The sequence below is a fragment of the Paramormyrops kingsleyae genome, chromosome 12 (genome assembly GCF_048594095.1).
Source record: "Paramormyrops kingsleyae isolate MSU_618 chromosome 12, PKINGS_0.4, whole genome shotgun sequence".
Lineage (NCBI taxonomy): Eukaryota > Metazoa > Chordata > Actinopteri > Osteoglossiformes > Mormyridae > Paramormyrops > Paramormyrops kingsleyae.
The window spans coordinates 25,462,577-25,488,101 of record NC_132808.1 but is presented as its reverse complement, the minus strand read 5'-3'; the positions used below and the strand labels follow the sequence as shown (position 1 = coordinate 25,488,101).

The 25,525-nt window shown below is 42.7% G+C and overlaps 2 protein-coding genes across 7 annotated transcripts in view; both read right to left on the bottom strand.

The window, feature by feature from the left end:
• Positions 1 to 1,492: 1,492 nt before the first annotated feature.
• On the bottom strand, positions 1,493 to 14,005 carry LOC111841400 (uncharacterized). 3 transcript variants are annotated; one of them, XM_072697763.1, is made up of 5 exons: positions 13,948 to 14,005; positions 13,741 to 13,766; positions 10,450 to 10,566; positions 2,420 to 6,121; positions 1,493 to 1,659 (listed from the first exon to the last, which is right to left on the bottom strand). In XM_072697763.1, the coding sequence occupies exons 1-5, from the start codon at positions 13,962 to 13,964 to the stop codon at positions 1,535 to 1,537; spliced, it is 3,987 nt and encodes a 1,328-aa protein (XP_072553864.1). In that variant the 5' UTR covers positions 13,965 to 14,005; the 3' UTR covers positions 1,493 to 1,534. The 3 variants fall into 3 exon arrangements, with proteins under 3 accessions (XP_072553864.1, XP_072553865.1, XP_072553866.1); XM_072697764.1 differs by lacking the exon at positions 13,948 to 14,005 and adding an exon at positions 13,332 to 13,419 and having other exon boundaries at positions 1,494 to 1,659; positions 13,741 to 13,853; XM_072697765.1 differs by lacking the exon at positions 1,493 to 1,659 and having other exon boundaries at positions 1,753 to 6,121.
• The window catches only part of LOC111840405 (uncharacterized), a 22,563-nt gene continuing 10,375 nt past the window's right edge, over positions 13,338 to 25,525 (bottom strand). For all 4 annotated transcript variants that reach the window (XM_072697769.1, XM_072697766.1, XM_072697768.1 and 1 more), the window contains exon 4: positions 13,338 to 24,712. In XM_072697769.1, the coding sequence (XP_072553870.1) occupies positions 21,375 to 24,712 (3,338 nt within the window). In that variant the 3' untranslated portion in view covers positions 13,338 to 21,374. The remainder of the gene's footprint in view (positions 24,713 to 25,525) is intronic.

Sequence of the window (25,525 nt, the reverse complement as noted above, 5' to 3'; positions counted from 1 at the left end):
GTGAAGGTATGGGCTGTGAAGGTGAGGGCTGTGAAGGTGAGGGCTGTATGATGTGTGAATGTGGCTTTTCAAACCTGCAGTAGAATTCATTTAATGTATTGGGCAGTTGATGGTTGTCTAGCACAGTGGTTCTCAACTGGTCTGGCTTTGGGACCCACCAACTTCTCAAATTTATTGAATGTAAAGATGGTGCAGTTTGAACCTGAGGTAGTAAAATAAACAAAAAATCTGATAATTAATGATAAACCGAAATGAGCAGCAATTGCCGATGCTAGAGGGGGGAACGTTCCCTTTTACACTCAATTAGCTGCATTTGAATTAAAACCAAAACTCTTCAGTAGTAACTAATGTTGAAATCTCTTCAGTAACTGTTTTTAACACTCGACAGTGCTTACCAGAGAATCCTCACTCACTGAAAATATGACAACTATGGAAAAAATCCAGTTTCTTCATTAGCCGTTTTTTTTTTAACAAAGAGAAATAAATTAGACAAAGAGTGAAGTTCAAAAGGATTCAAGTATACCAAATTAAACTTTCTTCTGATTACCTTATCAGTAGGTAAATGCTGAAAACATTGTGCTTTGAAGAAAATTAAGCAACACTCACTTCAACCTTAGGTGTAACACTGACACCTTAGACCTGAGTTTGGAGGAATTAATGGGAGAATTAATGGGGGAATGTTTTTTGTTCCTGACAAGAGTCTCAAAGTCTAATTGAATTTGTCATTCTGTTCAAAAATGTTGTGCCCTCTCCCCTGCACAGACACATTTAATGTGTTTAATTGTTCAAACACATCAGCGAGGTAAGCGAGGTGTGCGAGCCTCACGTACACTGTTGCTAAACAGGTTGGCAAGAGGCGAATTGTTCTGAGCAAGAAAAGCTGCGATTTCAGCTCGTAGTTTATAAAAACGGGACAGTACCTTTCCCCTCGAAATCCACGTCAACACCTCGCTGCACAAAACACACTGAGGTTTTTGTCCTCTTTTGTCGTCAATATAAGAAAATCCATATCTAATATATTCTGTGTCGTACCTGCATTTCATCATACTCAATCAGCATATGTAAACAAAATTTGCGGGTCTTCTTCTATTGTGTGAAACAGCGGTTGTCAACTCGCATTACAGGGCATTATCACCACCTACTGTTAAGGAGTGTGAACAGACGACAGTTAATTTTTTCTCAACATTTTTTTTGCCCCGACAAAGGCCAGCGACCCACTGAAAACGGGTTTGCGACCCACTTTTGGGTCACGACCCACCAGTTGGGAATCAATGGTCTAGTAGCTGGGTGGCATTTTTATTTTTGTAGTTGGTTAATGTCTGCATTCCTTTCCAGACTGTAGATGGCTTGTTTGTTGAGAACTGGTCTTCCAGCTTTTTAGTTTTGAACAGGTTTTTGTCACCACTCCTGTAGGCTTCATCTTTTGTCTTAAGAAGCTGCCTGAGTTCAGCTGTAAACCATGGTTTGTCATTGTTATATCTGACAACAGACTTTTTGTGAATGCAAGAGTCCTCGCAGAAGCTTCCGTATGATGTTACAGTGTCCGTGTATTCATCCAAGCTGCTAGTAGCAGTTTTGAAAACATTCCTGTCTGTCGAGTCAAAGCATGATGTATGAAAGTGAATATCGGTGAGCCTTGTGTTGAACTGGTATTCCAGTCTGGGGTGTGGAAGATGGATGAAAAATACTGATAAGTAAAATCATAGTTTAAAATCCATTTTAAGAGACAGTAATTTCTTGTACACAGCACCATTCAGTCAGCATTCATTTTTATTGTACTGAAAACATGTAAGTATATCGAATGACTATCACACTGATATAGATTAAGGTACATACAGTACATGTCCTATCCAATTTAAATTCAATACAACATTCTACATTAAGTTCAGCTGTCAAGAGACACAAATTAAAAAAACAAAAACACACCCACTACATACAAATTCTTCTGACAAAGTAACGTTTTGGTTTTCACATTCCCAAGATATCACAAACAAAAAATAAACTCAAACAGCCCCACCCCCACACCATAACTCAATTGTAAGGATTCTGATTTATGACTATCAGTGATTGCTTAAAAGGAAATCCAAGCCTGCTTCCCTCATTAAGAATGGGATGATTTTTGGTTCAGGTGCCCATATAAATAAATTAATTTTCCATTCAGTTGTTCACCAAAACAGCAGGGCTTTTACTATTAGTATAACTGAAACTATTTTAGCACAAAAGACAATATGCCACCACATCGTAACTTTATAACGTAAGCAGCAGTATAGAATTGAGGAATCAATGAAAGATGTGGCAGCTATAATTTTCTTGTCTTTTGAAATTCTATTTTCACTCAAATATCATTCATGATTGCAATGTTTGAAAATCATACTTTTTCACTTTGTGAAGAAGGATACGAAGCCTTTGATTACCTTACCAAACAATGCCTTTTGTTCTTGTCTTTCTGTTTTTGCCTTATACATCCTTGCCTCGGATGGTGAAAGTTCTTCGTTATTGATGACCTTTTGTATGATCACTGCTTGTTCTCTCATAGCTTCAAGTGACTGAATTCGCTGCAGGAATCCAGGTTTAGCTTCTGCCTTTTCACTCTTAATCAGCAAATCAATGTATTCTGGTGTGGAAAGTGGGTTGGGCTTTAAAGCGATTTCCTGTAGTCGAGCTAAACACCTTTGTGATATTTCCATTAGTTGCAGTACTATATCTTGAAGATACCGAATTTCTTCCTCTTGTGTTTTAATTATTTCTTCAGCTGACATTTTCTTACCAAATGCGTGCTCATACTTCGCTTTAAGCTCTTCAGATGTTCTCTTCTCTTTCTCCTTTTTATATTCCCATTTATACTTCTGGTTATAATGCACATACCAGTGACATTTGCCAGCACACACTGTGCAGTTGCCTTTGGAGTTCATGGCAGAACAACGTGTCTTATCCTTATCATCTGAAATAGTACAAGGGAAGTGGCAGGTGACAAAACACTGCTGACAGTTGGTTATATACTGTCCAGATCCTTTTATACTAATCTGAACTGGCTTTGTCACCTCTACATCAAATTCAAAGTTTTTATTTGTATTGATTTCTGCTTTGTGCTCCTGAATTATTTGTTGGGTCCTTTTGATTTCATCCAGTTTAGATAAACCAGCTCGGATCTGTGGTTGCAGGCCTGTGATTGCAGTTTCCAGCTTTTTGCGTTCTTTGAGGACTTCTGGAGTTAGCCTCAAGCTCTTGGTTTTCATAGTTTTCATACTTGTTAAGGAAACAAAAAACTTCTTCATGCTCTTCATATCCATTCTCCAGAACATCTTGTCAAAGTTGTCATCACCATCTTCCTCATTTTCATCATCACTATTTTTCACATTGACTGAATGAGAATTGTCTGCAAACAGTGCTGAATTGTTGAATTTGAAGTGAACAGGAATCCCTTCTTCTGTTCTCGGACATGGTACACCAGACACGTTGATGGCCTCTAGAACTGGGGGCTTCTGTCCATCTGCAAATGTCACAAGCATCTGGATATTGTCTGCTATGTCTTTACCAAAAATGGAAAGGATGGAGTCAAACACATATTTCTGTGCGTGTGTTAGTCGTGCCAGTGAGGCCTGAGTTACGAAGCAGACTGCATCTATAACGCTGATTCCACTGTCAGAGGTGAAAAATGTCCGGATCTGTTCAGTGATTGCTCTGTCTCTCTCAATTCCCCTTGTGTCACCAAAACCTGGGGTGTCGATGATAGTGATGGAGTAGTGTATGTTATATATCTCTTGATAATTAATTTCATAGGCAGTGATAAGGGATGTTTGACTCTTTCCTTGTGATTTTGAAGTCCCCTCATCAATTAATTTGAATCGGAAATCGTCTTCCCACTTAACACCCAAAATATAGTTGATCATTCCGTTTATTAGGGTTGATTTTCCTGCTCCAGTTGCCCCAATGACCATAATGGTTCGATGGTCCCTGGTGTTCTCTTTGCCAAAAGCATATCTCTTGCAACCATCTAAGTTTGTGTGTATCTCCTGCAGGGGAACCTTGTACACAGAGGGGAACCCTTTGCTGAGACATTCACTCTTTCCTTTTATCTGATCAGCTAGTGTTGTGGTTCCTGACAATGTTGAAACAGAGACTGTCAAACTTTCTTTGCTTTGACCAGATTCACCACAACTGCAGGTAATTCTAACATGATATGTCATATCTGGCTGTAGCCCAGTAATTTTATAGACTTCACCTTTACTAGTCTTTTTTTTCCAGTCTGACTTATTTTCATTTGTTTCAGTTCTGTATTCAACAACATAGTTTTCAATGTTGACACCATGGCCAATTGAATCAGGTTTTGTCCAAGTAACTACAATCTCCTCTGAGTCTACATATGTTTGTCTTGGCTTCCCAGGAGGACTTGTGGGCAAAGTTTTAATGCTGTCAGCTTCACTGGTTAGACTGACACCTGCTGGACACACTGCCTTGTATCTGAACCTGTAGCCTGTGTGGGGAAGCAGTCCAGACACAGTACATTCTAGGTTAGATTTGGGTACTTTAATAAATTGCCAACTATCTGACTCATTAGCACAGTATTCAACCAGGTAGTGTGTGATTTCATTGGATCCATACTGGGGGTGACTCAGCTTTATTGTCACACTGTCATGAGTGACATCAGATGCATTTGGTCTTTCAGGCTTTGACGGAGGCTCAAAATGGTCACTTTTTTTAATCCCATGTTTGTAAAGGTAAATACTTGCCCCTTTGTGCTTATCATTAGGTATTGATGCTGATATAAAGTGTGTTTTCTTATTCTCCTTGTTTGCTTTTGCAAAATCTATGAAGAGGATTGCTTGTTCGTTCATTTTTTCTGACACAGCATCTGAGAAGTAAAACTCACACGGCTCGACATCCTTCCCATCTTCCTCTGTTGGTTCTGTTAGCTTTGCAGTTGAAAGAGCCTTTAAGTGACTCCGCAAGCAGGACAGATACGGCTCCTCCTCACCCAGTGATGTGAATGCAAAGCACACTACATTCTTATCTCTGTTTTTGAAGATTTCACTTTGAAGCTCGCTCTTTGATGCCAGAATTTTTGTGTCTTCCATCATATCAGTGTACACTTGGAGCAGGCTGATTTCTTCCTCTTTGCAGTCCAGCCATTCCTTAAGTTTATTGCTATTGAAAGAAGACTGTTCCTTCTTTGTTAGGATGTTTGCAAGCACACATTCCTCTGTTCCACCTCCACGAATTAATGGTAGAATGCTTGACAAAGATCTCTGAAACACTGATTTATACTCCAAGCACATATCCTTGAAGGATTTTACCTTTCGTCCAATTTCAGGAAAGCAAGAAATAACCTTTCTCTTTGTAATATCATTGCATTGCATTTCTATTTCATTGAAGTCCTCTATCACGCTCTGTGTTTCATTTATTAATCTGACACTGATCTGACGCACTATTCTGGCAGCAGAAGAATCTAAGATTTCCAGGGGGAGTAACCACACCCTGACTGGCACAGCGTTTCCCCCCTTTTCACCCAGCAGAGCTGGAAGTGCTGTGTATACTTTTACAGCATCCTGGAAGGAAACAGGGTTCTGTTTCAGAGCAAAGTCCCCATAGAATTTACAAGACAACTTATCAATAGTAGCTCTGTCAGTGTCTGTCAGCTCTAAGGAAGCCTCCTCTTCGATCGACAATTTTGGTATTTTCTTTATCATCACTTGCAGGTTCCCCTCAATGTTTTGTTGGTCCTCGGTTTCTGAAACTTCTCGATCAAATACAAAAAATGCCTGAGCACCGTACAGCACTGCTGTTACCACGTGTGTCGCTATTCCCTTCTCAAACACATATGGGTGTTTAACATTTCCCCGTCCAAGGTGACTCATAGACAGCTGCATAAAGTTTGTAGTTGTTTTATACTTCAGGGTGACACGTGCCTGTTTTTTTGAAGCCTTTTTGTCCTTAAGATATTTGGCAGATCCACCTACTTCAACCAGTCCCCCTACGAAACTCGCTTTTAGTGAAGCATCAACATCCAGAGCCCATGCCTTATCTTCTACAGAATCAGATGCAATGACATCAAATTCCGTGTTGTGCTGAATTCTTTCATCTGAATCTTTTTTAAGGTCTTCAAGATCCCACATTGTAATTCCTGCACAGGAAAATAATCATGTAAGTGGTTCAAATAAAATGTATTTCAATTATGGAGCCAAGAATAGATTTTTCATTAAATTAAACTAAACTCTTATACTTTTTTCCACAATTACTTTCTATATTATTTGATGAAGTAAATAAATCCCATAAACAAGGATGATTTTTTTCTCCGGATAAATAATCTTTTTCATCACAAATAACTATAAAGTAGGAATATACTTTTTTGCTGGGTAACTTCTGTGATATCAATGATAAACTGGACAAAAACAAGCTTATATCCATTGTTGAAATGTGTATAATTATTTTTGATAACTTTTGTAAATGCAGTTCTACTGTACGTTTAGTTGTGGTGCAACATATTTAGTATTTGATGTCAGGTAATTCTAAGTAACTCTGTATTTGGTAGGGCTGGGCGGTGCATCGAGATTTTAAAACATACCAGGGTACAAATAGAGTGAGATATGTGTTGAGGAGGGATCTTTTTTATCAAGTTAAATGAAGTTTGAAATGGAACATTATTTAAAAACTTTAAGTCTTGTGGAAAGTCTCTTTTCTTTTCCCTCACTGTCTGCTGCAGGCTCCACTGCTCTGTTCTGGTAGCAACTGCACCCCCCCTCGTGTGCACACATGCTGTGACGAGGTCAAACCACCCCCAATTCTCCTAGTACTGTAGGTGGTAGCCTACCGGACCTAAGCTGAATAATCAGAGCAGCAACAACAAGTCCATCCATCCATCCATCATCTACCGCTTGTCCGGGGTTCGGGTCGCGGGGGTAGCAGCTTCAGTAGAGGCACCCAGACCTCCCTCTCCCCAGCCACCTCTACCAGCTCCTCGGGGAGGACACCGAGGCGTTCCCAGGCCAGCCGAGAGATATAATCCCTCCAGCAAGTCCTGGGTCTGCCCCGAGGCCTCCTCCCTGTAGGACATGCACGGAAAACCTCTCCGGGTAGCCGCCCAGGAGGCATCCGCACCAGATGTCCAAACCACCTCAACTGGCTCCTTTCGATGTGAAGAAGCAGTGGTTCTACTCTGAGGCCCTCCCGGATATCCGAACTTCTCACCCTATCCCTAAGGGAGAGCCCAGACACCCGGCGGAGAAACCTCATTTCGGCCGCCTGTATTCGCGATCTCATTCTTTCGGTCATTACCCATAGCTCATGACCATAGGTGAGGGTAGGGACGAAGATGGACCAATAGATCGAGAGCTTTGCCTTTTGGCTCAGTTCTTTCTTAGCCACAACGGACCGGTTAAGCGCCTGCAAAACTGTAGACGCCGCTCCGATTCGTCTATCCAGCTCCCGATCTCACCTACCCTCACTCGTGAACAAGACCCCGAGATACTTAAACTCCTCCACTTGAGGTAGTATGTCTTCCCCGACCCGAAGAGGGCAAACCACCCGTTTCCGGCTGAGAACCATGGTCTCGGATTTGGAGGTGCTAATCCCCATCCCAGCCGCTTCGCACTCGGCTGCGAACCGCCCCAGAGCACGCTGGAGATCCCCAGCAGATGAAGCCAACAGGACGACATCGTCTGCAAAAAGCAGTGATGCAATCCTGAGGCCACCAAACTGGACACCCTCAACACCCTGGCTGCGCCTAGAAATCCTGTCCATAAATATTATAAACAGGACCGATGACAAAGGGCAGCCCTGGCGGAGCCCAACCCGCACTGGGAACACGTCCGACTTATTACCGGCAATGCGGACCAAGCTTCTTCTCCGTTCGTACAGGGACCGAATCGGCCACAACAGCGGACCCCGGACCCCATACTCCCGAAGCACCCCCCACAGAGCACCTCGGGGAACCCGGTCGTAAGCCTTTTCCAAATCCACAAAGCACATGTAGACTGGATAGGCAAACTCCCAGGCCCCCTCCAGTACCCTTGCAAGGGTATAAAGCTGGTCCAGTGTTCCACGACCAGGACGAAAACCGCATTGTTCCTCCTGAATCCGAGATTCGACTATCGATCTCACCCTCCTCTCCAGTACCCCGGAATAGATTTCCCAGGGAGGCTGAGAAGTGTGATCCCCCTGTAGTTGGAACACACCCTCCGGTCCCCCCTCTTAAATAAGGGGACCACCACCCCGGTCTGCCAATCCAGCGGCACCATCCCTGACCTCCACGCACTGTTGAGAAGGCGTGTCAGCCACGACAGCCCCACAACATCCAGAGCCTTCAGGTACTCCGGGTGGATCTCGCACACCCCCGGGGCCCGGCCACCACGGAGCTCTTTAACCACCCTGGCCACCTCAGCCCCAGTGATGTGCAAGCCCCCCCCAGCACCCTCGGGCTCTGTGCCCTCAGATGTTTCAAAGGCAGTGTGTGTAGATGTATTTGAGGCAGGATTGAGGAGGTCCTCAAAGTATTCCTTCCACCTCCGGGTGATGTCCCCAGGTGAGGTCAACAGCACCCCCTCCCCACTATAAATAGTAGGAACCAAGAGCTGCTTCCCCCTCCTGATACTCCGGATGGTTTGCCAGAACCCTTTTGAGGCCGACCGAAAGTCACTTTCCATGGCCTCACCGAACTCCTCCCACGCCCGGGTTTTTGCTTCTGCGACCGCCCGAGCTGCGTTCCGCCTGGCCCGCCGGTACCCGTCTGCTGCCTCCGGAGACCCCCGGGCTAATAATTCCCGGTAAGCCTCCTTCTTCAGCTTTACGGCCCCCCTCACCTCTGGTGTCCACCATCGGGTACGGGGGTTACCGCCACGACAGGCACCGACCACCCTGCAGCCACAGCTCCGTACGGCTGCTTCCACAATGGAGGTCCGGAACAGTGTCCATTCAGACTCAATGTCCCCAACCTCCCCCGGCATGCAGTTGGAATTCTGCCGGAGGCACGAGTTAAAGCTCCTGCGAACAGGAGCCTCTGCCAGACATTCCCAGCAGACCCTCACTATGCGCTTGGGCCTACCAGGTCTGACCAGCTTCCTCCCCTGCCACCTGAGCCAACTCTTCACCAGGTGGTGATCAGTTGACAGCTCTGCCCCTCTCTTTACCCGAGTGTCCAAGACGGAAGGCCGCAGATCAGATGATACGATTATAAAATCGATCATCGACCTGTAGCCCCGGGCATGTTCGTACCATGTCCACTTATGGACACCCTTATGCTCGAACATAGTGTTCGTTATGGACAAACCATGCATTGCACAGAAGTCCAATAACAGAATACCACTCGGATTCAGATCAGGGAGGCCGTTCCTCCCTATCACCCCCCAACAACAAGTCTCTGGTCAGAATTCACAAACTGGGCATTTCTGTAGACCCTGCAGTTTTGCAGGGTCTCCAGCATCTGCCCACGAGGATGTGATCGATCTCCTTCGCTGCACCAGCAGTATTGGAGTACCAAGTCCAACCATGCAACTCAGGGTGTTGGAACGAGGATCCAGTGACCCGCAGCCCTTGACCTTTCACAAAGTCAAGGAACATGGAGCCACTCTCACCCTGGTCTTCAGACCCAAGGTGACCGACACAATCCTCATATCAAGTCCTGTCAGTGCCAGTGGTGGCATTGAAGTCACCCATGACCAGAGGAGTGTCACCTCGTGGGCACCCAACAACCACCGAGCGAAGTTGTGAGTAAAATGTCTCTGGCAGTGAGACATCACTCACCAAGACAACAGACAAGATACCCAAGGAGTTCACCTGGGGCCTGTACTACAAAGCAGGGTTACTGGCTTATCGGGGTAACTTGTGGGATTTAAGGTAGTCTGGGCAAAATGTAAGTGAACGAATATGAAGTCCATTTAAACTGTGATACCTTAAATCCGACAAGTTACCCCGATAAGCCAGTAACCCCGCTTCGTAGTACAGGCCACTGGGCTCTTCCATATTGCATTAATTAACGCTACACCACCCAGTGGCTAACAGATGCCCATCTGGGCTCAGACAGCTACCTGCTAGTCTCTGGAGAGTGGAACCATGTGTTGGCAAGAGCCAGTGTCCTCACCTCAGTTTCCTGCCTTCAGCTGCTTGGCTATTTACCAAAGTCATAAATCCATCCATTCATTCATTTTCAGAAACCACTTATCCTAGTCAGGATCACCAAGGGTCCAGAGCCTATCCTGGAGAGTACAGGCACAAGGCAGGGAACAACCCAGGATGGGGTGCCAACCAATCGCAGGGCACATTCACAAACTATGCACACCTATGGGCAATTTGGTAACTCCAAAAGGCAGGGTGTCATGCACACTTAGTGGATCCTCTTCACAGTATGGATTAAACTCTTTAAAACATGTGGTCTCTCATTGAAAACTCCACCCTAGAGTTGCAGCTCTATGCAATCTGGTAAAGAACCAGAAACAGCTGTTTGATTTAGCGACTTACCTGGAATGAGACAATCTTTACGGCAATCATACAGCATCCCCAGCTGGAAGGGTCTTCCAAGGGCTGCCACCTCCAGGGGCGTCTGTGAGTCAGTTTCCATGATTTGAGTTCTAAACTCTAAAAATGCAGGTGTATATGCTATGATTAATTCATAATTGTGTTAATGTCACAAATTACATAAAATACCAAATTATATAGTTTAAAATGACTTATTCTGAATTGAGCTTTGGAGGCATACAAGCAACATTTATGAAAATAAAAAGTCATTTTTAAAATTGTATTAATAACAGCTTGAACCCAGAGGTGTGTACAACAGTGCTAACCACTGCACCACCGTGCCTCCCCTATCATCATCATCATCATCATCATCATCATCCATCCATCCATCCATCCATCCATCCATCCATTCAACCATTTTCTGCTGCTTATCTGGTGTCAGGTTGCAGGGGTACCAGTCTAAGCGAGGTGCCCAGACCTCCCTCTCACCAGACACATCCTCCAGCTCCTCTGCGGGAACACCAAGAGGTTCCCAGATATAATCTCTCCAGCATGTCCTGGGTCTGCCCCACGGCCTCCTCCTGGTTAGACATGCCCAAAACACCTACCCAGGGAGCCATCCAGGAGGCATCCTAGATATCTGCCCGACCAGCTCAACTGCCTCCTTTCGATGAGGAGGAGCAGCAGCAGCTCTACTTTGAGCCCCCCCCCCCCCCCCCCCCGAATGTCTGAGGTCCTCACGCTATCTAAGGCTGAGCCCAGACACCCTGCGGAGAACTAATTTCTGTCACTAGTACCCGAGAGCACCACAGAACGGTACAGCGTCCTCATTACTGCCGACACTGCATTACTGCCGACACTGCATTACCGCCGACACTGCATGTCCGCCGACACTGCATTACCGCCGACACCGCATTACTGCCGACACTGCACTGATCCGTTTGTCGATCTCCTGCTCCCTTTTTCCCTCACTCGTGAAATGAGCCACTCAAATTCCTCCACCTGAGGCATCAACTCATCCCCCATCAAGAGAAGGCAACCCACCCTGGAATCCCCACCTATCGCACTAGTCGCTCCCTGGTCTTAAGTCTCGCGTGTATAGTGCGGTGTAGTAGAGGTATGGTGTTATATTTACTAGTCGACAAAACGGCGAGATAGACATAAGTCGCCGAAGTGTCGATTTTATAAGTCAGCAAAATGGCGAGTTATATTTACTAGTCGACAAAACGGCGAGAGAGACATAAGTCGACAAAGTGTCGACTTAGGTGTATCTCGTCAATTCTCTAAGTCGTCACTTTTAAGCTGGTCCCGCGAGTGTCGACTTAGACCGGTTTTACTGTAATAGCAGATTTGTTACAAAAAAAAATTAGCCACTTGATTGGGTGAACCAAAGGCAAAAATTATTACATTATTGCCAGTTATTACATTAAGGGTAGGTATTACATTATTGGCTGCTACAGGGGCTACTCCACAAAGTAAATTCATATAGTTATACAGATAACTTTAAAAAAGTTTCAAAGTATGTTGTCAGGAAACCTGATTCCTGGCCACATATCAATGTCCATGGTCCACTGGTCCTTTGGGAAGTTCTAAGTCCAGCTGCTTTCAATTTAAGCAGATAATCGTTTGATTTATCAACAAAAATAACCGACGTATGTTGCAGTGTGTTTTGCCACTCAGTACGTTTGAGGGCAAGAGGATCTGGCTGCAGAACACTGAGCTCCACCACTAAGGGGATCTCCACTGTGGGGCCGGAAATCACTACATCTCCACACCTGTCTGCTTGCTAAGCAGAATATACAGTAAATGGTATTTCCTGTAGTTATAAGTCCCTGCCCTGCAACCACAGATCTAGCTTGAGGCGGTTTATTTCATCATAACTCCATTCTCAGTATAAGTGTGATTTCATAACAATTTTCAATATAACTATATATACTATAAAAATGTGACTGAAAATCATTGTATATCTGAGGTGTTCCATTCTTCGAGCATTGCTTTGCATGTCTATGGCTTCGCAATAAGCTTGACAACCAACAACTATCGATGTGGTTTCCTTTATTAATAATCAGAACATTTTTGTAAACCGAAATAATTGAAATAACTGGTCGTCAAGTAAAGGAATATTTAACTTAATTTTCGAGTTTCATGTTGACAGTATTAACTGACTGACGCCTGGCACGTTTTCCGATAGGCTGTAAACCCTATGAGAGCAAACATGCATCAATTTAAGAAATCCCTGCCCCTTGTTTAACACTAGAAAGACTGACTGGGTCAATTGACGTAATGTCGTGCAAATGAATTAGATAACCAAGTCATAATAACAATAACATAATAGTCATAACACCATCACCGACAGGGCAACTTGAGAGAAGAGTCAGCTGTCAAGTCACGGTCGCTTGTAAACGCAAGAAAACTGTCACTACCTGTGACACGTGCAAGCGTCCTGTTTGCGGCAAATGCTTGGCCAAAATATGCATGAGCTGTCAAACGAAAGCTAACTGAAGCTAACTTTTTTCAGATTTTTGTAGCAAGAACTTCAATGAGAAATAGCAGTGATTTTGTTTGATTTGGGTCAATTGACCCAGTCAGTCTTTCTAGTGTTAATAATAAAACTGAAAACAAACGAATTTCTAGATTAATTTAGCGGTCTCAGCATTTTTATAACCCTTGCCATTACAGTGCGCGTCGACTTGCGTTCGCATTTTGAACCGGGACCACCGGCCTGTAATATACACACAGTACTCTGCAGCAAATAATAATGCAAATATAAAATCTCAACACTTGATAATAAAAAGCAATACACCCGCTAATGTTCTACTACATCCACTGCCAGGCGTCTCTCGATCAATGTATATTATTTACTTTGGACATGAATGCGAACTGACCGGATGTAAGACTGTCATATTCTTTGCCTTTATTTTTAAACTTGAAAACTGCTCACAAAGAACCAAGAGTGGAACTGCATCCGGAATCCTGCAGGTGTGAAACATCAGTTGGGCAATAGAGACATCGTGCTTTTCTGTTTTATAGAAAGCTTTATATACATAATGCGTATAGCTATAGCATACTCTAGCTGACATATGGTATAAGTACAAACCGACCGGAATTTTTAAGGTGTAACTCATACTGTATAATGTAGGAATATTGTCACTCACCATTTCCACAGAATATTATACCCTTATTTTTCATGTTAAAGGTAAATTAAAGTTTAATACACTGCTGCTAAAAAGTATATCAATCCGAATAAATTTACAGTTTAAGTTAAACAAAATGATCGATAAACTGTTGACTAACCTGCATTAAGAGGGCTTGGACTCCAACTGAAAAGATAACAGAACAGAACAGTGCATTTCAGTATGTAACTGTATGTAATGCTTTCATTTTTATACTTTCGTTTTGACAGTGATGGAAACGGAAGTGTATGGGTACAGTTCGTATTGCTGCCAGCATGAGAAAATAAAATTTGCCCCGTTTCGTTTTATAACGAGATACATATCTCACATATGCCAGTCCATCATGGGGCACGGGGTAGGTGACGCCCTTGACCAGATGCCAGTCCATCATGGGGCACTGGGTAGGTGACGCCCTTGACCAGATGCCAGTCCATCATGGGGCACTGGGTAGGTGACGCCCTTGACCAGATTCCAGTCCATCATGGGGCATGGGGTAGGTGACGCCCTCGACCAGATGCCAGTCCATCATGGGGCACGAGGTAGTGACGCCCTCGACCAGATGCCAGTCCATCATGGGGCATGGGGTAGGTGATGCCCTCGACCAGATGCCAGTCCATCATGGGGCATGGGGTAGGTGATGCCCTCGACCAGATGCCAGTCCATCATGGGGCACGAGGTAGTGACGCCCTCGACCAGATGCCAGTCCATCATGGGGCATGGGGTAGGTGATGCCCTCGACCAGATGCCAGTCCATCATGGGGCATGGGGTAGGTGACGCCCTTGACCAGATGCCAATCCATCATGGGGCACGGGGTAGGTGACGCCCTTGACCAGATGCCAGTCCATCATGGGGCATGGGGTAGGTGACGCCCTTGACCAGATGCCAGTCCATCATGGGGCATGGGGTAGGTGATGCCCTTGACTGAATGGAAAAGTGGTAAAAACCTGTGGTGTGCAAAAACTACTGGTAGTCTAAATATATATTTCTAACTGTCAGTGAGAGAAAGAACAAGAGTGTAAAGTCGTATGTCAGCATCAGTGAGGTCCTACTCGCATGCCACTCTGTTTTAGTTGCCCTTGTTCCTGTCATGTATGTAACGTGCCTTGTTAGAATGTGTATTTATGTTGAGCACAATTAAGTCAAGTGAGATATCAGGACAACACTTAAACAAAGGAATACTTTTAGTTTCATCTCTTCACAGATGAGAGCAGGTTCATACTAATACTCAGACGTTAAATGTAATCATCCAGCATGACCAGTTTGGTAAAAGGTCACTTCTCTGAATAAGCAGCATGGATTCTCTATGGATTGAACATTCTTTCATTTTATGTTGACAGTATGGCAACACAGAAAAACCTGTTCATGGTTCTGTGGAAGATTTCACTCTGGCCAACCAACTTCCGAAATGCTTTGCAATATCCCTCAATTTTCCTTTTCTGAACATTGTTAATGTGTGAGAATCAGAGGTTCTTGTAGTGCATTGTTGCAGCGTGCACTTCTGATTTTTGTCTGTGCAACTATCTGTCTTGTAAGGCTTAAAGAAAAATGCTGTTTCCTGTGTAACCAGGAGCGATGCAACCACATAACTGGCATTACGATGGGGGGAGGGGAGGTGGGTCCACAATGTGGCTTTCAGATCGTGAGAATTCTTTAAACACAGCTACAAGAAACAGATGAGGTCATTATTAAACACTAAGGACTCGAGCACCAGGAGATACTAAGAACACTGGAGATATAAGGAGTTCAGGATAAACCTACAGGACTGGACACAGACAGAGAATCCAGAAACACACTAACAGCAAGGAGTAATAATTAGGGATGTGTGCTTTGATGATATTAGATCATGAACGATTAAAATGTCTTCACGATCTGCTCTTACAGAGAGATAATAATGATAACATTAATAATCCTTTATTTGCCATTTTCACAGGTACAGGTACATTTCAATTCTTCTCTCTGCCTACCCCATCTTGCTCTCCATAGATTAGGGGTCACAGAACATGGTCAGCCAAGGTGTGGCTCCCCCTGGAGCTGGGGGTTAAGGGCCTTTCTCTGTTTCTCATCGTTACCTTGGACTGGTAACAAACATGAGGGAACATAGAGGATGTGCATGGATTCAGAACTGGGTTAGCACAGGGACCTGGTCCTGTCATGCTAACTGAGTTATCGATGATATATGGGAATAACCTCAATCATTTTTTTCAGACCTTCGTATTGGTTGCTTCTGCCCTCTCGTCTGCCCTCTGTGTCACAGATGTAGCTCAAGGCTGGTTTTTACTTCACAAAGACCTTTGTGTGCCGTAGTGCTTGACTATCCGTGATCCTGCATGTTCATATTTATAGAGCCAACACGCCAGGCAACCGTGTACTGTGACATCAGACCTGGAGTGTCATGTTTATGATGTGTGGTACAAATTTTATTAGAATAAACAATAATTTTACTAAAAATAACTGTGCACTTTGTACTTACAGTTTGCAAGGCAGAGTTATAATCTTTAAGATTTATCTATAATAATCATAAACATTTCCATAAACCAAAATAAAATATAATACAAAAATAAAAAATACAACTACCTAAACGTCAGTTATAAATACTGCTTTCAAAACGAACTGAAATAAAATAAAATCAAATGGCACATATTTCCCATTTCCGTTTTTAAAAACTATTTAGCTCGTCTACCTTCTGCCAGTTAGATCCTGCTTCCACGTCTGCTGATAGCTCTGCTGCCCTATCTGATCTGATGAACAAAGTCTCTAGTCTCAGGCATTGTTCCGATCCAATCCATCTATAAACCTGTGTCTTTACATCAGTTCTCAAGAGACCTGCTCTAGGCCCAATCTAAACAGCTATTGGCCATGTCCTCCAGTGCACTAGAAAGAGCTGTTGCAGCCCATTTGCAGTGTAATTTACAAACCTTTCCAATCTGGTTTCCGTTCACTCCACAGTACTGAGACTGCACTCCTTAGTGTTCTTCATGACCTTTTCTTGGCAGATGACACTGGGACTGTCAATTTTCTTCTTATTTTGGATATAAACTCTGCTACACTTATGGTGTCTCTCATCTATTGGCATTACTGGTACTGTACTCTACTTCTTATTGATAGACAATACAGTGGTACCTCGGTTCTCAAACTTAATCCGTTCCGGACTCCAGATCGAATCCTAAAAAGTTCGAGTTCTGATCTAATTTTTACCATAAGAAGTAATGGAAAACCAATTAATTGGTTCCCGGCCCCCCAAAATTACACCTAAATATGTTTTTTTTTTTAGCATTTAGCTGTGCAGCTGACAAAACTGATGTGCTATTCATCCACCCCAATGCTCTATCTGCCATTTACTGTGATACAGGCTTTTAACATTGATAGTCTTCTGGTTAATCCTTCTAAATCTATCCACAACCTTTGTGTTTCCAAATGATATGAATCTTAGACTTGATGCTCACATTAGGTTACTCACCAAGTCTTCCTTCTTTAATCTTCGCAATATTGCCAGGCTTCTCCTCATGGTAATCGGAAGGGATGCCGAAATTCTTGTGCATAGCCTAATCTCCTCCCTTCTCGATTATTGTCATTCTCTGTTTGCTGGTCTTCCTGCTGAGACACACTGTAAATTCCAATTCCAAAGGCCTTGCTCAAGTGTCCAATGGAGTAGGATCACACCTGGTATTCACAAGATTCAAACCAGCAACCTTCCAATTGCTGGCACAGATCTCTAGCCTCAGACCCACCACTCCACCAACCACAGATAGATAGAGTCTCATAAAATGCACATACATACATTAACTGTGAGTATGAACTGTGGACAAGAAGTAAAAATGTGCAATTTAGTAGAGTGGCTGGCATCTGACCTAAGCAGACTCTGAGATCGCTTGTATGTATGAGTGAATGTCAGTGAGCCCTGTGACTGGTATCACACTCAGGGTGTCTCACCACTGCACTGCACTGGATAAGTGATAATGGACAATATATGTGGATAATAATGATAAGGAAAAACACTGTTAATGTGTTGATAATTATTTATTAGAAAAGCTGCTGATGCTTATAAAAAATTAATTGTAATTTTAAAATCCATTCATGTGATAGCAATTTTTGTACACTCATTCACCATCCACTTTTACTGTACTGCAGATAATTTTATTACATCAAATGATTGTTTCCAATTTCAAGCTGAGATAGATTAAGGTTAAGACTTCTTCCACCCAACATAAATGCAATGGTACATGATACAGTAAATTAAACAGCATCAGTCGAGACATGTATATAAAAAAAAACATTAAACCGCAAAAACAGAAAGATCATATTTCTTTCCTTTTCATTATGAATCAACATACATACAAATTTGACCAAGTAACATTTTTTATTTCACATTCTTGTGATTAATTACTGTAATTGCTCATATCTGCTTTCATAGAAAAACTTGTTTACAACAGCTTCATTCATGATTGCAAAGTTTGAAACTCATTGGGTCTCGTTCCTGAAATGTGGGCAGAACGAATTTGTTCGTAACCTGTTCATAGAGGGAAAATCCGTTTTTTATCGATGTTTTAGTAAGGACCTGTCTGTCCGTAAAAACGAACGGATCTTACATATTCTCAGGACCAAGCGTAGTGCATATGTAAATAATAAAAATCCATCTTTTTATTCTTGAACTTACAATTTTTCCACATCCCTTACGGGCTCCATAGATAAAGGTTAAGCTTCCAATATTTTTTTTTTCCTTTTTTTGCTTTTGACATTTGGCAGATCCTGGGGACGTGTGGCAGCACCACCTTATATGGTAAGATTTGGGGCGTTGATGGGTGTGGATTGCGGTAATGAACTGACACGCACACTTGTATTTATTAGGGCTGCACGGTATCACATCGCGATGCACTCGCCATCATGTGGCGCATGCGGAATAATCACCAGGGGCCTCATGTATAACGACGTGCATAGAATTCACACTAAAACAGAGAAGGGTCCAGCTGCAGATGCTTGTAGAGTGGAGCTCCACCGGAAATACGTCACCTCCACAGGAAACACGTGGCCTCAACTCAGTGTCACAGTGAATAAACCCTAACCTTAACCTTAACCCTAACCCTAACCGGAGCTCCACTTTACGTCCTTAAAGATCACGTGTTTCCTGTGGAGGTGACGTATTTCCGGTGGAGCTCTACTCTACAGGCGTCTGCAGCTAGACCCTCTTGGCTAAAACATGGCGTGTTTTCAAAAGAAATTGTGAATGCTATAAGATGTTGCTAATGAATTAAAACATCTAAATGATACGCTGTGTGATACTGAAGTTGTAACACTGTTCCATTTGGCAGAAAATTTAGTGGCTCAGGGTCAGGTTCATCTCGCCTAAGCTCTTCAGATACCGGTAAACCACGATTTTGTGCCAGATTATGCAACACGTGTACAATGCGACACACTTTTTGCCGACTGCATGTATAGCAGCACCCCAGCAGTCTTGTCCAGGCAGTGCTAACAGCCTTAAAGCTGCCCTACAGTGCGCTCCACCACTGCTAAGCCCGAGAATGGGGGGCAACATTATAACGGCGCTCCTCTTCATTCTATGCGTTTGCGAGCGGCGTGAAAAGCCACAACTTCAGTGGTTACCAACTGTCCCCTAAGTTGTCAAATGGTTAGATCAAAGAAAGCTTACAGTATTGGGCCAAATTATAAAATGGGAAAAATCTTCTTACCAAGCAGCCAGCCATCACGTACCACCCCATTTTCAAGTTTGTTTCCAACACTACTGTTTCTGAAAATGAATGAATCATCGGCCAGGCCATCTATATATAGTCACAACATTAATGCAGGGGTGTCATAAGCATTTTGAATGGGGGGGACACACTGGCATAAAACTAACGAATAATTACTAAATGTGAGGGGGACACGCCCATGCATTAATGAGATGTTCGAATCACACATTTTGTACATGAATAGAGTGAAAGTGCTTTCTATTTACATAAGCATAAGCAAATTCGTTCTGTGAAGGTGCCTTTATAGCAATGTGCGCGCAGCCGATGGCTCCGATTACACTGGGAAAACCGGACATCGCTGCAAATTGCGCTTTAATCTTTGCCTGTTCAACCACAGTGTAAGGAAATTTTATATATCTGGGTGACAAGCAGATTATGCCGTCCCATACAGCCAGCATGGCGCGACTCAGCGTTGACTGAGAAATACCCGATCGGTCCGCAAGTTCTCGCTGAAAAGCACCTGTGGCGAAGAACCCGCGAGTGGACAGAACTTGTAAAGGAACAGGTATAGCGCAATTCCTCATCGTCTACCTTTGTAATGCTGGCCCCAGTTCAGCATACAGCTCCAAAAGGATTGCTCTTGGAGATCTGAATCGACTTAGAAGCCAGTCATCATCATGGGCCAGGAAATCAGTATATGATCCCTGAATATGCGCTCTCTTCTAATTCTTCCATAAGCTGTCTTCCAATAACACAAGAGCTGCCATGGTAGTTGTAATAGTTCGGTCATTTTCTCCACTGTTTTATTGTTACAAATTGATAAAAAATCAGGTGCCGTACATTTGTAAACAATATACAATTAATGTCGGTGTATTGGATAAAGTCAGCGTCATGATTGTGAGTTTAAAAAGGGAATCCACATGCAGTAGTAATGACTTGCCACTAAGTGCCGTCCGTTTACAAAACCGAGCAGAAACGTTCGTACACCATGTCTGGAGCTGCCGTGAGAATGTACGTAGCGGTACGCCAAGTTTCATTTTTATACATCTGGACGTGAGCGTGGAGACAGACCTACGCAACATTTTCGTGCGTACGCACCGTTTATACATGAGGCCCCAGGACTTTAGATGGGGAGCGCAAAGTTTGGGCCGACGCCAGATTTTCAGTACTATACAGAAGCTTACGTCCCACAATTTCGTAAGCAGATTAATAGTATGCCTATAATATTAATGAGATGCGTATTGCGACACCCATAAGTACTGTAGCGATGTCGAAACAAAGCTTTCTGAAGCTATGAAGCTTCCTTTCCAAATGTGTCAGAAAACGGTTCATTACTCCAAGCCTCACTGGACGGTGCACGGTAGTGGCACCTGCTGGTCAAATTGTTGTCTTCAAGTTACTCATTGACAGCATTACCTAACTTATCTGTTAACTGTTATTGTGTTGACGAGCAGATGTTTAGGACAGATGTGAGCTAGCTGATAGTCCTCAACAACGTTACAAAAAGAAAGACTGATACAGAAAGTAGAGTTTTTAAGACATCTAAGTATTTATCTACTTAAGTCAAAGGTAAGGCTGTGTGCTTTGTGGAGTACAGATCGCTGTGTTTAAGGATTGCAATTTGACTCGCCATTATGACACTAAACACGCTCAACAAACAAAACAGCAATAGGACTTGTTACTTTTTAATTTAAAGTTAATTTAATGCTAGTCCTTGAAATACTGCAAAAACATGCACATTTTCAAGATCGTTTTTTTGAATGTTGATTAAATAGTGATAAAATATTCGCGTTTTTACTATCCCTGCTCCATGTTTTCATTACCAATTGTGACACCTACTCTTACAGCAGCAGCTTATAAAAACCTTACAATGTGCGGCTTTTTGTAAATAGATCAAATTCATGTCGAGCATAATTTAATTCAGGCTGTTGGTCAGGCTCGGACCTCCAGAACAGTCCGTGTCTCATTTGGCCCCCTGGGGAAAATAATTGCCCACCCCTGGCTTATACTGATCAGTGTCACCAAGCCAGATGTGATCACTATAAGCGGTTTCCACTGTATTTTGGTAACTTAATGGGCTCCATCTGAATTAGACAGTTTAAAGTGAATTGCAATTTTCACTTCACACATCGTTCTAAACCAGAAATTTGAATTAATCGATGAAATCAATTTATCACCCGATTCTGCTTCAAATGATTGAATTCGCTGCAGGAATCCAGCTTTAGCTTCTGCCATTTCATTTTCAATCAGCAGATCAATGTATTCTGGTGTGGAAAGTGGGTTGGGCTTTAAAGCGATTTCATTTAGTCGAGTTAAACACCTTTGCGATGTTTCAATTAGATCCAGTACTCCTTTTTGAAGATGTTCAATTTCCTCCTTTTGTCTTATTTCCTGAGCTGCCAGTTTGACACCAGTTTTGATTTCACCCAGTTTGACCAAACCAGCTCGGATCTGTGGTCGCAGACCTGTGACTGCAGTTTCCAGCTCTTTGCGTTCTTTGAGGACTTCCCTAGTTAGCCTCAAGCTATTGGTTTCCATACTTCTTATGGCAACAAAAAACGTCTTCATGCTCTTCACACCCATTCTCCAGAACATCTTGTCAAAGTTGTCATCACCATCTTCCTCATTTTCATCATCACTATTTTTCACATTGACTGAATGAGAATTGTCTGCAAACAGTGCTGAATTGTTGAATTTGAAGTGAACAGGAATCCCTTTTTCTGTTCTCGGACGTAGTACACCAGACTCTTTGATGGCCTCTAGAACTGGGGGCTTCTGTCCATCTGCAAATGTCACAAGCATCTGGATATTGTCTGCTATGTCTTTACCAAAAATGGAAAGTATGGAGTCAAACACATATTTCTGTGCATGTGTTAGTCGTGCCAGTGAGGCCTGAGTTACGAAGCAGACTGCATCTATAGCGCTGATTCCGTTGTCAGAGGTGAAAAATCTTCGGATCTGTTCAGTGATTGCTCTGTCTCTCTCTATTCCTCTTGTGTCACCAAAACCTGGGGTGTCAATGATAGTGATGGAGTAGCTTATTGTATATCCCTCTTGATAATTAATTTCATAGGCCGTGATAAGGGATGTTTGGCTCACTGCTTGTGATTTCGAAACACCCTCATCAATTACTTTGAATCGGAAATTGTTTTCCCACTTAACACCCAAAATATAGTTGATCATTCCGTTTATTAGGGTTGATTTTCCTGCTCCAGTTGCCCCAATGACCATAATGGTTCGATGTTCCCTGATGTTCTCTTTGCCAAAAGCATATCTCTTGCATCCATCTAAGTTTGTGGGTATCTCCTGCAGGGGAACCTTGTACACAGAGGGGACCCCTTTGCTGAGACATTCACTCTTTTGTTTTATCTGTTCAGCTAGTGTCTCTGACAATGTTGAAACAGAGACTGTCAGACTTTCTTTGCTTTGACCAGATTCACCACAATTGCATGTAATTCTAACATGATATGTTGTATCTGGCTGTAACCCAGTAATTTTATAGACTTCACCTTTACTAGTCTTTTTTTTCCAGTCTGACTTATTTTCATTTTCTTTATTTCTGTACTCAACAACATAATTTTCAATGCTGACCCCATTTCCAACTATAACAGGTTTTGTCCAAGTAACTACAATCTCCTCTGACTCTACATATGTTTGTCTTGGCTTCCCAGGAGGACTTGTGGGCAAAGTTTTAATGCTGTCAGCTTCACTGGTTAGACTGACACCTGCTGGACACACTGCCTTGTATCTGAACCTGTAGCCTGTGTGGGGAAGCAGCCCAGACACAGTACATTCTAGGTTAGATTTGGGTACTTTAATAAATTGCCAACCATCTGACTCATTAGCACAGTATTCAACCAGGTAGTGTGTGATTTCACTGGATCCATACTGGGGGTGACTCAACATTATTGTCACACTGTCATGAGTGACATCAGATGCATTTGGTCTTTCAGGCTTTGACGGAGGCTCAAAATGGTCACTTTGTTTATTCCCATCTTTGTAAAGGTAAATACTTGCCCCTTTGTGCTCATCGTTAGGTATGGATGCAGCTATAAAGTGTGTTTTCTTATTCTCCTTGTTTGCTTTTGCAAAATCTATGAAGAGGATCGCTTGTTCTTTCATTTTTTCTGACACGGAATCTGAGAAGTAAAACTCACACGGCTCGACATCCTTCCCATCTTCATCTGTTGGTTCTGTTAGCTTTGCAGTTGAAAGAGCCTTTAAGTGGTTTGCCAAGCAGGACAGATACGGCTCCTCCTCACCCAGTGATGTTAAAGCAAAGCACACTACATTCTTATCTCTATTTTTAAAGATTTCACTTTGAAGCTCACTATTTGATGCCACAATTTTCATGTCTTCCATCATGTCAGTGTACACTTGGAGCAGGTTGATTTCTTCTTCTTTGCAGTCCAGCCATTCCTTAAGTTTATTGCTGTTGAAAGGAGACTGTTCCTTCTTTGTTAGGATGTTTGCAAGCACACATTCCTCTGTTCCACCTCCACGAATTGATGGTAGAATGCTTGACAAAGAACTCTGAAACACTGATTTATACTCCAAGCACATATTCTTGAAGGATTTCACCTTTTTGCGAACATCAGGAAAGTATGAAATAACCTTTCTCTTTGTGATATCATTGCATTGCATTTCTATTTCCGTGAAGTGATCTATCACGCTCTGTGATTGATTTATTAATCTGACACTGATCTGACGTACTATTCTGGCAGCAGAAGAATCTAAGATTTCCAGGGGGAGTAACCACACCCTGACTGGCACAGCGTTTTTCCCATTTTCACCCAGCAGGCCTGGAAGTGTTGTGTATACGTTTACAGCATCTTGGAAGGAAACTGGGTTCTGTTCCAGGGCAAAGTCCCCATAGAATTTACAAGAAAACTTTTCAACGGTAGCTTCTTCAGTGTCTGTCAGCTGTAAGGAAGCCCCCCCTTCGATCGACAATTTTGGTATTTTCTTTATCATCACTTGCAGGTTCCCCTCAATGTTTTTTTGGTCCTCACTTTCTGACACTTCTCGATCAAAAACAAAAAATGCCTGAGCACCGTACAGCACTGCTGTTACCACGTGTGTCGCTATTCCCTTCTCAAACACATATGGGTGTTTAACATTTCCCCGTCCAAGGTGACTCATAGACAGCTGCATGAACTTCGTAGTTCTTTTATACTTCAGGGTGACACGTGACTGTTTTTTCGAAGCCTTTGTATCCTTAAGATACTTGGCAGATCCATCAACCTCAACCAGTCCTCCTATGAAACTTGCTTTTAGTGAAGCATCAATATCCAAAGCCCATGCCTTATCCTTTACAGAATCAGATACAATGACATCAAAATCTGTCTTGGGCTGCATTATTTCATATGTGTCTTGTTGAAGGCCTTCCCGATCCCACAAGGTAATTCCTGCATAGGACAATAATCATGTTAGTGTTTTAAATAAAAACGTATTTCTAAAAACAGAGCAATAAGGAATAGATTTTTCATTAAATTAAGCTAAACTCTCATACTTTTGTCAACGGCTATTTTCCTTACTGTTTTATGAAATAATGCCCAGAAATAAGTTTAGTTGTGGTGCATTATGTTAATTATTTCATATTAGCTAAATACTCAGGACCTGTGTTTGCCCGTCTTCACAGCTCGTCTCGCCTGCTTCCCTGTTCCGACGTGATACTTTTCTTTAAGGATAATTGCTTTTTTGTTCATGTATGAAATTATGACCAACTTGCTACATCTTATAAGTTGTAGTGAGGGTACATTTACATTAACTTGTTTATGTGATACTTCTATCCAAAGCAATTTACATTAGAGGTTTGTAATTAGAGCTGGGTGATATATTGATGAAATATCGTATTGTGATTAAGAACATTCATATCGTTATCAACTTGAATATCGTATAATCATATAGCTTAAACATATAGCTTGTTTTCTTGCACAATAAACAGTTATAGTGCGCTGTCTTCAACAAATTCTGTCATGATTTGAATCTGTTGTTGATGTGGTTGATCGTTACACTCTTCACATGCTCCATAACTATTAGTAAAACAATTTGCTCATCACAACCAGAAAAGCTCAAGAACTTTACTGTGTCCTACATATGAATTTTAGCATATTATGATATGTATTGATATTGTGAAAATCTCTGAAAAACTAGTGATACTTTTAGGGCACATCGCCCAGCTCTAGGCAAACCTGTTCCCTGGAATGAACAGCGAGGCA

Excerpts from the sequence above, each read along its gene's own strand:
- LOC111841400 (XM_072697763.1), bottom strand. Across the intron at positions 10,567-13,740 it reads TCCAAGCCCTCTTAATGCAG|AGTTTAGAACTCAAATCATG; the intron begins GTTAGTCAACAG and ends CTGCATTTTTAG. Across the intron at positions 1,660-2,419 it reads AGAACAAAAGGCATTGTTTG|ACTGGAATACCAGTTCAACA; the intron begins GTAAGGTAATCA and ends TCCACACCCCAG.